This window comes from Microcaecilia unicolor, chromosome 1, assembly GCF_901765095.1.
Source record: "Microcaecilia unicolor chromosome 1, aMicUni1.1, whole genome shotgun sequence".
Taxonomy (NCBI): domain Eukaryota; kingdom Metazoa; phylum Chordata; class Amphibia; order Gymnophiona; family Siphonopidae; genus Microcaecilia; species Microcaecilia unicolor.
Window position 1 is genome coordinate 263,128,689 of NC_044031.1, and position 15,178 is coordinate 263,143,866.

The 15,178-nt window shown below is 40.9% G+C and overlaps 1 protein-coding gene across 1 annotated transcript in view; it reads right to left on the reverse strand.

Annotated features, from left to right (window-relative positions):
• Nucleotides 1–10,353: 10,353 nt before the first annotated feature.
• TRIM71 (tripartite motif containing 71) overlaps nt 10,354–15,178 on the reverse strand; it is a 146,998-nt gene continuing 142,173 nt past the window's right edge. Inside the window, exons 3-4 of the mRNA XM_030190024.1 lie at nt 13,714–13,848; nt 10,354–11,805 (exon numbers count right to left, since the gene is read on the reverse strand). Of these exons, the coding sequence (XP_030045884.1) occupies nt 10,354–11,805; nt 13,714–13,848 (1,587 nt within the window). The remainder of the gene's footprint in view (nt 11,806–13,713; nt 13,849–15,178) is intronic.

The window sequence follows — 15,178 nt, forward strand, 5'->3', positions numbered from 1 at the left end:
GCAAAATAAACTCTGGCGAAAATCCCTCCCCTGCAACGGAGGTCACAGCCATGGCACCTGCACCACTGCCCACGGTGCCTGACGCCTCCCACCCCCCAACTCCTCTACCAGCTGAGAAGCTTTGCCCAAAAACGCTACTGGAGCTGGCTCTGTGTCCGATCGCAAAATGGTACGAGAATCACCAGGCTCTGGGCGGGAAGCACGCTCTTGAGGGGGGGGGGAGCACCGCTACGTCGAGTCCCGCCAAATCAGCGCACCCCGCGCTGCAAAGGCCCGCCGCCGAACGCTGTTTCCTGCATCGGGAACAGCGTTTTACTGCCTCCGCTGCCATCGCCCGTCCCCGAACAGGAACCCAGCAGGACTTACCCCAGACTGGGAAAGTGCAGGAACTGACAGCTGGGCCGAAGAAAAAAAAAAAAAAAAAACTCTCCAACTTCACTTCGAGGCAGGCTCAGACAAGCAGGCAACAGAAAACAGGACTCTGACAGCAGTAACACAAACCTGCTCTCAGCAAAAACACACTTCCCTGTGCTTCTCTATTTGTCTTTTAAATAAATTCTATGGGTCTCTTTTTTTTTTAGTGAGAAGGCAGAAACAAACAGGGAAGGAAAGGAACAGCAAAAGCCTGTTCAGAGGGAATTTGAGGTGCAGCAGGGACCCAGCAACTGCGTATGCTGCCAAAGGGGACACCCCCAGTCCGTCACTCCCGGCTCAAACTGGCCACCGGCCCAGGAGCACCCTCAGAGGCCTTGGGCCCAGGTGCTGGGGAAAAAGCCGTTCACCACCTGCTCAGATAGAGACATACTAGCTGAGGAAGGAGCTGGCCATCTGGCATCACTGCCTTTAGTTTGTTTATCTCTATCTCCACCTGCTGGTAGGCGGACTTAACCCACTAGTTCCTGGATTCATCTGCTGCAAGTGACAAGGAATCAGATTTAGACATATCAAAAATTCTCCTCTAAACATGTCTTCAGAGGTTTTTTTTTTTTTTTTTTAAGTGTGGAAAAAGAACTTCCACCATGTTTTTGTCGTCTTCATTCACCATTTAAACAAAAAGTTGCAAAAAAAAATTGTACTGAAAAAAGAAAAAAGTGTGCAGTCAATTCTTGTACACATCAGAATAAATACACCACAATTTAATGTAGAACTGCGCAAAGAGAAACCCAGACTTGCCATGAAAGACATATGTTTATTTGATTAAGCAAAAAATAAAATAAAATGCATAGGAACATTTTTAAGGTCCACAGAGACACTGACTTTATTTTAAGGCTGCCAGTAGCTGATATGTCAACTCCTTGCTACATCACTCAGCCTTCTCCCTGGACCACGGTGATACATTCGGAAATTTTTATTAGCACAGAGTGCTTTAACATTTTGTTCTAACAATTTGTATACAGTCTGACATGCTTCTTCTATGCAGTAAACACGAGTTTGAGGACAACATTCTTTGGTTTGCATAACCAAGCAACCAAAATAACCTCCCCTTTAAATGGCATAATTTGTGCCACTATTAACCACTATTGCACCTTTGAGTGCAGCACATTGATGCCTGAATCAATGAAAACCTATTCTCATTAAAAGGGACAAGCACTTAACACTAAAAACGTTAAAAGGGGCACAGGGTGGTAAGAACAGAAAATCAGAAATTGGCTGAAGACAGACTTGCCAATGGCTGGTCACCCTGGGCAGCAATGGTGCTTAATGAACTGCAATAGATTAAACAGCAGTGCTCAGCACCAATCAATTTATACATATGGGTTTTTTTTTGTGTGATTTACTGCAATTCCTTCTTATAGACAGGAGATTGCAGGCTGCTGTAATGCATGTTGTGCTACACTCCAGGGTCCCTTTTGCTGGCATCACAGCTATAGAATTTTCTACTGTTGATTCCACTTCTCCATTGAGCAGCACGAACAGTAGCCACATACTTCTACCACTCAGAAGGGCATGACAGATGTACAACGCACACAATAATCAATAGCCATAAACAAGAGAAAAGAACATTTGGGTAACTACATATGCCTTTACAAATTAGTTTCAGATTCCCTGCCCCCCCATACCCATCTATAATGTTTTGATATAAAAAACAAACAAACAAACCTAAACATCATCTTCTCTCCTGACATTATCTCCCACTGTAACAAAACTACCTACACAGACTTAAGTACAAAGGTTATAAAGGCATTACCAATCTGCAAACTGAAAGAAGGTAACCTACTTCACTACACAGACACAAAACATTCAGTCAGCAAGCTCTGTGGAAGGAGCTTTAAAAAAATCTACCTGAGTTTGTAAGATAATACAATCATCAAAAGGAGGTCTACGACCATGCAGATACACAAAGCTTTAGAACCATTACTGGTTAAACATTGATGGAATATGCCAGTCTGGCTTGTTAACCCGTTAAGTTTCTTTTTTTTTTTTTTTTAATTAAAAGACACAAAGTACATTTTCCACCATGACAGTTACACAATATAAAATAGTATGAACTCGACTGAGAGCAAGCTCAAAGCTACCATTAATCCCCTCCCCCTATTTGGGGAAGGGGTAAAATCCACACTTCTGCTCCCCTAAACCCATTAACAGCAGCTAAAGTCAAAGCCTCATTTTAGCTTTTGTAATTTTTTTTTTAACCCAGAGTTTCTACATAGTAAGTTTCACAGTCACGATGGAAAATATTCTGTTGGGTCAACAAAACAACAAATACAATCACAAAGTCAAGCAATTATCTAATTTCCCTTCAAACATTTGATATTGTGTTTTTTTTTTCTCCGTTGAAAGACATTCTACCATCAGAATCTTTTTTTTATTATTATGTTTTTTTAACAACAGGATATTTTAAGCATGCAAAAAATATATAAAATAAAGTGTTTTTCTCTTGAAGAGAAAGACCTTAAGGTCCTAAAGGAGATAAGAACTCTGCAAATAAAACAACTCCAAAAACGTATTATCAACCAACCAGTAGTTTTACCATAATACTGAAGACACATTGTTAAAGTTTGCACAATTTGTAGTGGAAACAGCAACCAAACATGGACAGAATCCTGTTAGCTAGATTTGCCTGAGTGTGAACAGTGTCTTATTTTACAGTTTTTACCAAAGGCAGCCTCGCATCCCATAAAATCTGCAAGTTGTACGCAACTTACTTTTATTTAAATAAAATTCTAATCTATCTGCCAGGCACTGGATGTATAATTTCTCATGCAGACTAATACTTTTTTTTTTTCTAACATCTGTCCAGCACTTAACTGAGGTAGACACTGGACAAAAAAAATAAAAATTACTGAGGTAGAAATTAAAGTCTGTTTCGCGTAGAACTCCATGTGCATTATTCAATCACAGTGACCTGGGATTTCTTGTCTTACAAAGGACTCTAGGACCATCTTTAGAATATGATCAAATGCAAGTACCAGTGTTTATACAGTTCCAAACTGTGTTTGCTTAAGCTTTTTGTTTAAATATAGTATCACCTTTTGGCACTACTTGGATACTCTACATAAAACTTTGGCACTGTCATTTCAGTAGACATGAAGCACTTCAACAATCTTCAAAAGAGAGAGCGAAGACAGATTCATCTGGATTAAGCACTAAAGACTACTCATCAAATAAATTAGTTTTGGCTCAACTAAGCTGCAGAGAGTGCCATGCTAGAACCACTTCAGTGAAAACCCTATCAAGTGAAGTGCCCAGGTATATTTTGTTAAGTTTGACTTTGTTGCCTGGGTAATGTTCACCCCATTTTTGACTTTTCTCAAGTATTACTATATGTTGTAAACAAGTTATCCTTACAGGGCACCATACATAGTAATTCCCTGAGGTGCTGTCTCATCAGTGCTTAGCCATTCAAGTAATATTTCCCAGAACCTGGGCTGGTGCTGGGGAGAGACCCAAGCAGAACAGTTGTCCTGAGCCCCCGGTTAAATTGTGACCTGGCAGTCCTGTTGTTTACACCCTACTCAAAACCCAAGGGAACATGGTTCAGGAAGTTGACAAAAAATATTGTTTCACCTAAGAGCTGCCCCTTGTTCTTTCACAGGAAACCAAGCAGGAGGTGTCAGAAGGGCTGCCAGATGAGCTCATAGGACCTGTGCTGTCCTTCTCCAATGTGCTGTAGGACAAAAGGTTGCCACTGCCTATAGCCAAGGGCCAGGTAGATATGAGAGATGAAGAATGAGAACTGTGGAGTGGCAGGGGCAAGCTTGGAGAAGGGCAAGAGAGAAAAGGAAAGCATCCAAGAAGGGACCATCAGGGGTAAAGAGGAAGGGAAACAGCTGGGAAGGGGTCATAAGGGGAATTTACTGCAGGAGAGGCTCATGAGCAGCAGTACATTAACTACATAAAATACATCACCTGGCGGAACTTATGCATCTGGACTGCAGGTGACCATCTCCAAAATCAGTCTCTCCTCTGCCCCAATGATGCAACTGCTGGAACTTTGTTCCAGGCACAAGAGATACCTACCTACTCTGCCTATTGGGAAGTCTGCCCTTGGCCATGATATGTGTGTACAGGAAAGGGCCATGGAAGGGTAGGATAGGTGGGGAGAGATGAATGTATGAATGGCGGATGTAGGGCAGGAGGAAGAGCATGAACAAAGATATCATATTGAGGCTACAGGACAGATGGAGGGCATTCGAAAAGGGCCACGGGGCGAAAAGAGTGCACTCAGGAAGAGGCCATGGGAGGAACAGAATGTTCAACACTAGAGGAGCCATGAGAAAGCAGGGTAAGAAGGAGAGTACCCAAGAAGGAACTATGGGGAATAGGAGGGAAAGCAGTAAGCAATAGGCCTTGAGGGAGGCGAAATAAGGCCAGGAAAGTGGTCTAGCAATGGGCCATTTAGGGATGGGGTTGGGCCAGGAGAAAGAACTGCTAGGATCATGGGGTCAACTCTCAAATTTCTACCTGGGTCTCACTATGGCTAATACCGACCCTGTCAGGGACTCGGAGACAGATTAAACTTGGAAAGCATTCTGCTACTCTCCTGATTCTGCTGTTAGTGGTTGACAATGCGATTTTAATTAATCCTTTTCTAACATTTCACAATTGCTGAGTACATCCAATTCCGATACCATTTCCAAAACCAAAAGGTTCTGACAGTAGTCCTCCACCCCTGGAGATCCAGCATGGCATAATGCAGTGGGGTCTGTCCAGTGCAGCAGCAGCTGTCATACTCTACCCTCCTTCATGAGTAGTACCGCAACCAGTGCGGGTCCTTCCACCTTCCTTCCCCCCCCCCCCCCCCAAACTAGCAGTATTAAGAGTACCACTCTGAGGGTGATAAATCGTAGTCATCATTTTTGGGGTTGTTAAAAGTTTATAGGCAATAGTCCAATCACAGGATCACCCTGTCAGTGTTAAATGTCATAGCTGACTTTGATAGCGGTCCGAGAAATTTAATCCGATGCCAAAGAGGTCTCTGAAAAGTTTGGGAACTGATCTATAAAAGGATAAACTAACTCTCAGTTGTCAACAGCCATCATTTAACTTGATAGTGTAAATGTAAGTTTTAAAATAAATTTTTTTAATGTAGTTAATCTCTTCTTTCTTTATTTTAATGGGCTTCTTTTTACCCACTCTCTACAAGTATTTGTAGACTTAATATTACCACAAAAATATTTTAAAATAAGGCATAAAACAAAGTTGTGCTATATCAAAAATCAATAGCAAAAAGAACAGAATACAAGGGTGCTTCAGCCCAAAAGGAAAAACATGGTTTACACATACCAAAAAAAAGAGACATAATTCAATAGTCTGGAAAAACATATTTAAAAAAAAGGTTTGTAAAATTATTGAAAGTAAAAATCGTTATTAACACAGGCCCTACTAGGCTAAGGTTGAACAGGGTAACCCATATGCGAAGCAGCAAAATCTTTATAAATCAAGTCTCTTCTAAATAAATATTTGACGATGCTCCTCTGTTGGTGTGTAAACCCCATACAGAACACAGTTTTACATGTCCTTCTGTGAACTTCTCAGTCATATATACAAATTAACTGAGTCAAACTGTCATCACTGGTATCCACATTAAACTCAGTGCTGTGTCATTAAGCAATCTGTTATTCATGCCAATCGTGCCATGATCAAATGCTCCTCTATGACACCTACTCGTACAACATTCAAGATTCCTAGATCAGCTTTCAGAGCATGTCCCACACAACATTCAAGATTTCTTAATGGTCCCTAAGCATTCAGAAGTGGGTTTAAAATTGTTTTTTCAAAATATGCCTTAACAAAAGACCCTGTAGGCTAATGTTTGTCACCTGCTGGGATATTTAACTTTGCCACCTCTGTGATGTTTATACAGAGTGGTACATTCAAAAATATTTAGATGGTATACGATTATAAAGATTGTGTTGTTTGGCTTATGAGTTAGCCTATTCTACATTAGCTCAACACCCATACATTGGGTTCCTGTTTGATACTAATGCTTTCATATTAACCATGATCATAAAACAATGAATTTGCAGAGAATGCTAAGATTGCATCCCAAGTTTATGCTGAACATAAGGAGGTCTCCCAGAGTTAAACTCTACCTTAGCTCTAAACCTTTTGCTAAATAGCTAAAAATGGCTACTTTTACGGCACTGCAATCTTACACTGGGGAAGCTATATCAGCTCTCTTATAGATTCTAACGTGCTTAGCACCGGCAGCTACACATGACAAGAGAAATTATTTAGGCATGTCATGCTGCTATGTTCACCTCCTGTGAAACACAATTATCACATATTCTTGTGTGGAAAAGAGCTAGGCAATGGGACCTGTCAAGAAGTAAGACACCATGATGAACGAAGCAATATAGCACCAAAAAAAACTCTCAAAAATAATGTCAACCAACCTGCATCTTAGGTTAATTACATGGTGGCAAACATCTTAGTACATTTAACCCTGCATCTCCCATCTCACCCCTGATTAACTCTAGTAGCACTGTCTAATCCACTACCTGGCTATGCTGACCAGAACACCAACAGTTTTTGTTTGTTTTTGATTGTATGAAAGTTTCTTTGAACAGCCAAGTTTGAAATTATCTTTGGTATCTAACTACGCACATCAAATTTACATTTCTCTTCTACAGCTGAAGACAAATGAAGACTACTGCACACTTGTTTATAGCTTAAGGAAAATGTCCTCATTCTCACCTTAGCAAAATATATATTTGCAATGGGATATTAATACTCTTTGATCCATCACTGCATTTAAGATTTCCTATCGAAACTATACTACCAGGAGTGACATTTTAAGGGATTTGGAATGTGCACATAGAGGACACTGCAGGTATGAGCAGATAATGCTTATAAATATATGCAACTAACAAGCCATTGTAAATTAAAGGGCACTTAATCAAGATCAGATAAATCTACCTACGTGAGTAGTACTTTTAATACTGCTGCACTTTAAAATGCATGAAAGCAATATTTTTTTAATGAAGGGTACATCATTTTTTGCTGTTATATTGAACACCAGGTAATTAGAATATTTTGACATACTCAAAGCAGCACTGCCTCCTTTTTCCTGTCAACTTTGGCCACTAACAAGCTATCCTTAAAAATGTATTTACAAAACAAAATCTTTTAGCTCTCCAATTTTTTTCCTACTTGTGTTTCTCAAACACTGGGCACCACAGTTAAATATGACAATCATCTGCTTGTGTTTCTTCTTAACACCTTCCATTCCGCATCACAATTATGTTAAGAATGCTTTGGCCACCTCTTTCCCCATACATAGAAAAGGGAAAAATGCAAATAAAAACCATGCTAGTACTGTAAGAAAAGTTTCTGATGTTAAGCCAACAGTAAAGTTAGAAAACAAAATGGTGCTTAAAACTGAAGGCAGAGACAAAGTGTAGAAACCTTAGGATATTTGATTGCTTTTCATCATTTTGGCTACGATCCAAATGCAGGGTCTGAGGAGCTGAGGATAGAGCTCCCTTCTTGGCCTTTGTAGCCGAGTATGAAAATCATCTGTACAAAAATTACCGGGGGGCGGGGGGGGGGGTGTGGAGGTAGGGAGGGGGGTTAACATCCTGTCACCAAACCCACTAGGGATGAGACAAGATATTATGACCGTGCCAAAGCCTAAACTTAAACTTCTTGCTTTGTTGGGAAACTTTTTGTGCATTCTTTAGCCCTATAGGAATGGAATATGTTGTAGCTTATACAGTGGAACCCCAAAACATTCTGATAAACATAAGCAAATGATTCAAGTCAAAAGACTTGCAAACAGGTCTGACTGGGTAGGGGGCTAACTATAAAATTAACCAAGCAAAAATGTTTAGAAGCTAGTTGGAGAATATTGTAAAGGGCCTTTTTCATCCGACTACATTTCTCAGATGCTTATCTCAGCCAGCCATAAAATCTATCATGACAAAATGCTTGTCCTACATTGCTTTTGATGGACCACTGCCTATAAAACACCATAAAAATACCCACTGTACTTCAGATTCCTGCTCTGGGATGACGACTGGATCTGGCTCTGTGATGGGAGCATACAGGCAATGTGTCCAGGTCATGCCTAGAGGTCCAGTGACCAGAGTTGGGAGCCAGTATGTTCAGAAAATATCTAGGACATCAGTGTGCTCTTGTCCTTAAAGCTGACATGCTTTGATTAACCTTAACTGTCACCTGAGTTTAGCATGTTGAATCTACCCTTTGTGAAATCTGAATAGTATGCCCTCGTACAGGTACAGTAATATTTGTCAGCTGGCATGTAGAGTTTCAATCTTTTTTCCCTCTCTTAGTTCTTTTGTGCTACATAAATACAACTTAAGAATTGAAGAGGACTTTTTCATACCATGTGCTGCTAAAACGTGCCTCCTCAACTGTGCATCAGCAAAACAGAAATGTGAGCCAGCTCACAGCTGGAGGGTTTTCTATCAGAAAGACAGACATCTAGCTATGGCCAACACTGCTGCCTTATAGACAGGTTGGATTGAGATATCTAGGAGTTTAACTCTGCTGCAAACTCCCAACCCTTATGGTCAAATTCTTTGGTACACGAGGTTGCACTTCCCATCTATGGTTACATTATATGAAGATGATCAACTGCATGCTAAAGTAAAATCCCCCCTTTTCCTTGGATTTACACATTACATTTAAAGGGTGTTCAGAGGGTAGGAGCTAGTCTGAAGCCTGCTGAACCTGCCCTTGGTAATACTGAAACTGCCTACACTCCACAAGCCCCCAACCCACAAGGTAACCTATATATACACATCAACATTCAAAGGCTACACAGAATCCGTAGAACTCAACCTAACAGCTTTGTGAGACCATTATATTCTGATGCTTCCTGAAATAATGTGGCATCTTTGTGGGGTGGGGGTGGGGGGTAGAAATCCCTGAATTTTTGTATCTGTACAAATTGTGCTTTTTTTTTTTTTCAGCGTTCTCTTTGATCTGTTAAACAACGACATTATCTGTCTTCAAAGCAATTTTTTCAAGTTGTAGGGGAAAAAAAAAAGGCAGGGGATGGTTAAAAATGTTACACAATGTTAAAGCTAATCTAAAAAGTCAATGCAAAACTTCAGTAAACAAGATGTGTGGACAATATCCAGATCAGAAACACACCCTATTCCTTCCATCAAAATAAACAACCCAATTTCACACTGATCATTTTTCCCTTTGAAACTATGACCACACTAGCACCATCAAAAGATAACAGAAAATGTATTCAGAAGTTTGTGCATTTTTTTCTTCCTTTGCACTCAAGGTACACACCAATGCCCTCCAACTCCTGCCCATGCGAAAACAAAAAAATCACTGTGAGCCTGCTGTGCCCTGACCAGCAAGCCCCACCCTGATTTGAAAAATATAGCCTGTATTCTAAGAACAGGACTTTGTGCTGAACAGCAACTAACTCGAACACAATGAGGTATAAAGGAGAACAGGAAGATTTTCCCTGTTGGAGCAGCATTAACCACCACCACCACAATCAACACAGCATGGTCAACAAGAACACCAATGTCCTACAGGAACAAACTCTACTTCTACTTTTTATCCTCAAAAAAAAAAAAGTTACAATATAGCCTTTATGGCTTGGTCCACAAAATCACACTGAAATCCTCCACTGTGCACAGCAGCACATTTGTGTGCGTCTAAACCCACAAACTGGGGAAGAACTAAGTCTTCACTGCACTTTACTGGGAAAATAAGGGGCGGATGGGAAGGGAGGAAGGAAAGGTTCTGAGGTAGATAGACCCAAATTCACAGGCTTAAAACCTGTAGGGAAAGGTTAACATTCGTCTGCAAAAAAAATTCTTTTAAGATGAGGTAGGCATAAAACAGTGTTGTATCTTTTTTTCACTCTTAAAGAATTTCCCTGAGACACAGTTTCTCCTTGCAATTTTTACAAACAGATTAGAAGACAAGAATTCGATTGTTTCCAAAGTCCACCACAATGATCATACCATCAGGTGTGACTGCTATACCCGAGGGGCGGTCCATCTGCCCGAAGCCACTTCCCTGAGTGCCAAACTTGCACAAAAAGCTGCCATTGGCCTCGAATATCTGCACTCGATGATTCCGTGAGTCGGCTACGATGATGCGTCCTTCTTGATCCACTGCAACTCCCTGTGGGCGCAGAAACTGCCCATTGCTTGTGCCCTCTGACCCCAAGAAGCGGGCTGACTGGCAATCTGGGTGAATGACGAGCAGGCGGTGATTGTTGAAGTCAGTCACAACAAGGTGCCCCTCATGGTTGAAGGCCACGCCTCGAGGAGAATCAAAGTGCTTCCAGAGCGCTCCTTCAAAGCCATACTTGTTTAAGAAGGCTCCATCTGGGCCAAAAAGCTGAATGCGATGATTCCTTGTATCTGAAACCAGGATTTTTCCCTCCGAGTTGACTGCTACATCCCATGGGTAATTGAATTGCCCATTTTTAGTTCCTTTTTCTCCAAACTTCAGTATGAACTGACCATCGAATGTGAAGATCTGTATGCGATGATTGTCCTTGTCTGCCACAATGATTCTCCGAGAACTATCACAGGCAACCCCTGCAGGACGATCAAACTGACCAGGCCTGGATCCCAATGTGCCAAACTTGTGAAAGAATGCACCACAGGGCTTAAACACTTGGATGCGATTATTACTTCGGTCAGCAGCGATGATGTAGCCTTCTCTGTCCACACAAACTCCCCAGGGGCGACAAAGCTTGCCATCACCATCTCCCTCACCGCCAAAAGACACTGCTGGAAGCCCAACGCCAACATAGCTGCGCCCAGACTTCACTGTAACCTTAAAAGGGCTGCTATCAATGTGCTGGTTGCATACCATAATAGAGATGAGATGCTCCCCTTCTAGTTGTGGGCGGTAGCTGACCAGGTAGGTCCCATTCTGTTGGTCATTCACATCGGCACCAAACAAGTTGCCATCAGGACCCATCACCAATGCAGATATCATGTCACCGCCTAAAAGGCATGTTTCACCATCATGGTCATACCCAATCACAGTGAAAGAGGCCACCTTGCCCTGGAGTGCACGTTTAAGTCCTTCCCCAGTGGCTTTTGTCAGAGGCGCAAATGCTCCACTGCTGACAAGCCCAATGGATTTAATGGCCAAATATAAGGCCTGGTCAGGTGGTGTGAACATGATGCGATCATCTTCCTGGGGCTGCAAGAAACCTCGCACATTCTTCAGCTCCTGCACCTGAGCTAGCATCCGGTCTCGGGCTAACAGTATATCCAGACTGCGGCCATCCTCTAACACCTGTTGAACTGCATTAATGGTACTGTCTAACTTGTTCAGGTTCTGACGCAACTTCTCAACTTGCAGGTACAGAGATTTTGCTTTTACTTGACGAATCTTCTCCACCTAAGATTAAAAAAAAAAAAAAAAAAGAAAGAAAGAATAGTAAGATACATCTAAAGTAATTGAGGGCTACTGTCGAATGGATAAACAGCAGAGCTCAAGTCCAATATAAGATTCTGTGACGTTTTGTGATTTTAATGCATAATCATTTGGCATACAGGAGCACCTCTGATAGGCAGCATTCTCCAGTCTGAGAAACATATTGTGCAGAAGACTGAAGGGTCATTGGTAGGAAACCAATACAAACCAAGGGGGTCCTTTTACAGAGCTGTGGTAAGCACTAACGTGTGCTTATCGCAGCAAAAAATGCCTTACCATGGGGCACGCTCAGGTGCTATCCACACTCCAAAGAGATTTTTTTTTTTTAGGGCTGGAGGTGGAGAGCAGGAATGTTCTGCACTAATCAGTTAGCACGGCTACATTGCTGCGTGCCAACCGATTAGCGTGTGATTAGTGCATGAGCCCTTACTGACCACAAACTAGGTGGCGGTGGGGGGGTTCACATGCTAATGGGAAAATTAGCACATGACCATTAGTATAAAAAAATAGAAAAGTCAGCCATTTTACCCCAGCAGTAAAAATGGCTTTAATGAGTAGGAATGACCCATGTAAGGACACACTAAAGCCAATTTTTACTGCTGTTTGGAAAAAAAAAAAGAGGCCCCTGTATAAACTGTGCCTTTTTCATGAGAGATAACACTTCATTGTGTTTTTATTTTTCAAATCAGACCACCAACCACACCACAAAGAAAAAAAAAACACCATTTGGAAAACAGGGACAGTTTTACTTTATAAAATAAATTTTTAGAAACATTTTGCCCAAGCGATAGTGTCTATTGGGAAGGCTCTATCAGTCTGTCCTTCTGTACACACAGACACGAAAACACATGCTTCATGGAGTCCGTTAGCCTAACAAGATATACTTTACTGTGACTTTGCATATCCAGTCCCTGGACATATGAGTTTGCAAATGGAGTTAGAAAAAAACATGCAATTTTGTCACAATAACCCTGGAATTCTGTATGGCATGACTTAAGTTGTACGTGCAAATCCAGTCGTATTCTGGATTTGCGCATGCAGCTTAATTAGTTAAGCCAATCAGTGCCAATAATTGCCAACTGACACTAATTGGTATTAATTAGAATTTACGCGCAGTACTGTCTAAGCATATTCTGTAACATGATGCGCATAAATTCTAAGTCACATATTTGAGAGGGGGCATGGCCAAGGGCATGGAATGGGTGGATCACAGGTGTTTCTAAAATCTGTGTGTGTAGTTATAGAAAACACCCGGTTCATGTGTAATTTAAGCATTGGGATTTACACCAAGGTTTACTTTGCATAACTGCCCGTGGCTAAATTTAGTCACGCAGACTGGTGCTCGGCATATTCTATAAACTGCATGGAAATTTAGGCATATTTCATTTTGGTGCTGATTTTTCAGACATCATATATAGAATCTAGTCCTAGGTGTGCATTTTTCAACTTGATATGTATTGATTTGATGGATTTTCTGTTTTGATTTTTGTTGGGAGAAATTTAATATAAATTATGTCTAAGGAAGCAACCGCTCAGATTTAGATGAGAAATGAGATATGCAAATAAGGAGAAACTGTTAAAAATGTCAAAGATTAGGGCTGTTTATTCAGTAGCATGCCTTAAAAACTTTAGTGTGTGCAAAATTGATTTAACACAACCTATGAACTAACATGCATAAATTCAGTTAGCAAGTATTAATGTCTGGAAAAGCAGGGGAGGAAAATCAAAAAATGACACAAAGAAAACTTCTTCCATGCACATCTCTATCAAACATTTAATTACCATTAAAAAAAAAAATAAGCAGCAGCAAAACTACCTTCAGGAGTTCCTGTTCCTTACCCCTTCCCATATTTTTTTATTTTTATTTTTTACCTTCCAGAGAAGCTCACATTCTCTATCTTCCAAAGCCTTCTTGTGCCTAGATGTGCTGGCTTTGACCTCTGACTGTACAACCTTGGCCTTCATTTCCACCTGTTCTGCAACAGCTTGGGCTTGTTCAATGCTCAGCTAAAAAGGAAATGGACACATGTTTACCCCTTAGAATAATAAAGATGCTTAAGCCAAACCCTCAATCAGAAAATGCATTACAGTCGGTGTATCAATCTATCACTCTGATGGTCATCTGTATCAAAGAGGGACTGAATGCTTTTTGGCAGTTGACTCAGGATCTGGCAGGTAGAAATCCAAATCTGCTGGGGATCAAGTTCACATATTTCCCTTAGTTCTACCTCTTGTCTAAGTATGGCTTCATCATAGATTTATAAGGACATTTCCTAAATAGCATACATGTTAGGGTATTTCATATCCTAGTTTTATGTTCGACAGTTGTTTTCCACTCCATTGTCACAGTGTAAACCAATCTCTGTTTAAAAGAAAACACAAACAATTTTCTTGAGATTTACAGGTGAAAGGTTCAGTAGTGTCTCGCAGCCTAGTACAGTAGACATCAACTTATCTCATTATCAGCTGTTGACTATGGAGCAACAGGTATTCTCTAAAGGATTATCCTTTGTGCCCACACAAAGGCATGATGTTTTTCAAAGTAGAGTTGATCTTGAGAGGTTTATGGTGGTCAGCAGTGGGTTGAGATCCTGAGGAACCAGGTTCAATTCCCTCTGCAGCTCTGTGTGATCCTGGGCAAGCTCTCCATTGCCCCTGGTACAATAAATAACTTAGATTGTGAGCCCATAAGGGACAGTACAAAGTACCTGTAATAGAAATTGTAATTCGCATGGTCCCCTCAGGGATCACTTGCAGTATACCAAGTGCTGAAAATAATTAACAATAGAACATTTCAAGTTAAGTTATTTTTTTCAGAATGGATATCAAGAATTTGATATATCTAGGAGTAAGAAATAAGTCCAAGTGGGTACCTCTGGTCCCCCGAGCCAGTGCTTTTGATTTTTAATCAAATGGTCTTAAAAAGAACTGGATCTGGTAGACAAGATGGATTATTACGTCAACTTCAACTGCTCTAAGAATTTCAGGCATTAAAGAATCTTGGAGCAACTCTGGATATTGTGATATGGAGAGCAGATAAAGGGGGTGCCACAATGATCCTAGATCGAGATATGAAAGACACTGAATTTTGTAGAGAATTGTTGAATGACTGACTATACCGAGTTGCTGAAGGACCCTACACATGAATTATAGGCTACAATTTTTAAGATCACTGGAGCAGGATAAGCACACGATTTTATTACTCAAAAGGAGTTCCATTTTTTTAAACATTGGAAGCCCTAAGATTTCAGCATTTTACATATTGCCTAAGATACATAAAACCTCAATGAATCTGCCTGGAAGACCTATCGTCTCCAGCAGAGGATCACTACTGGAA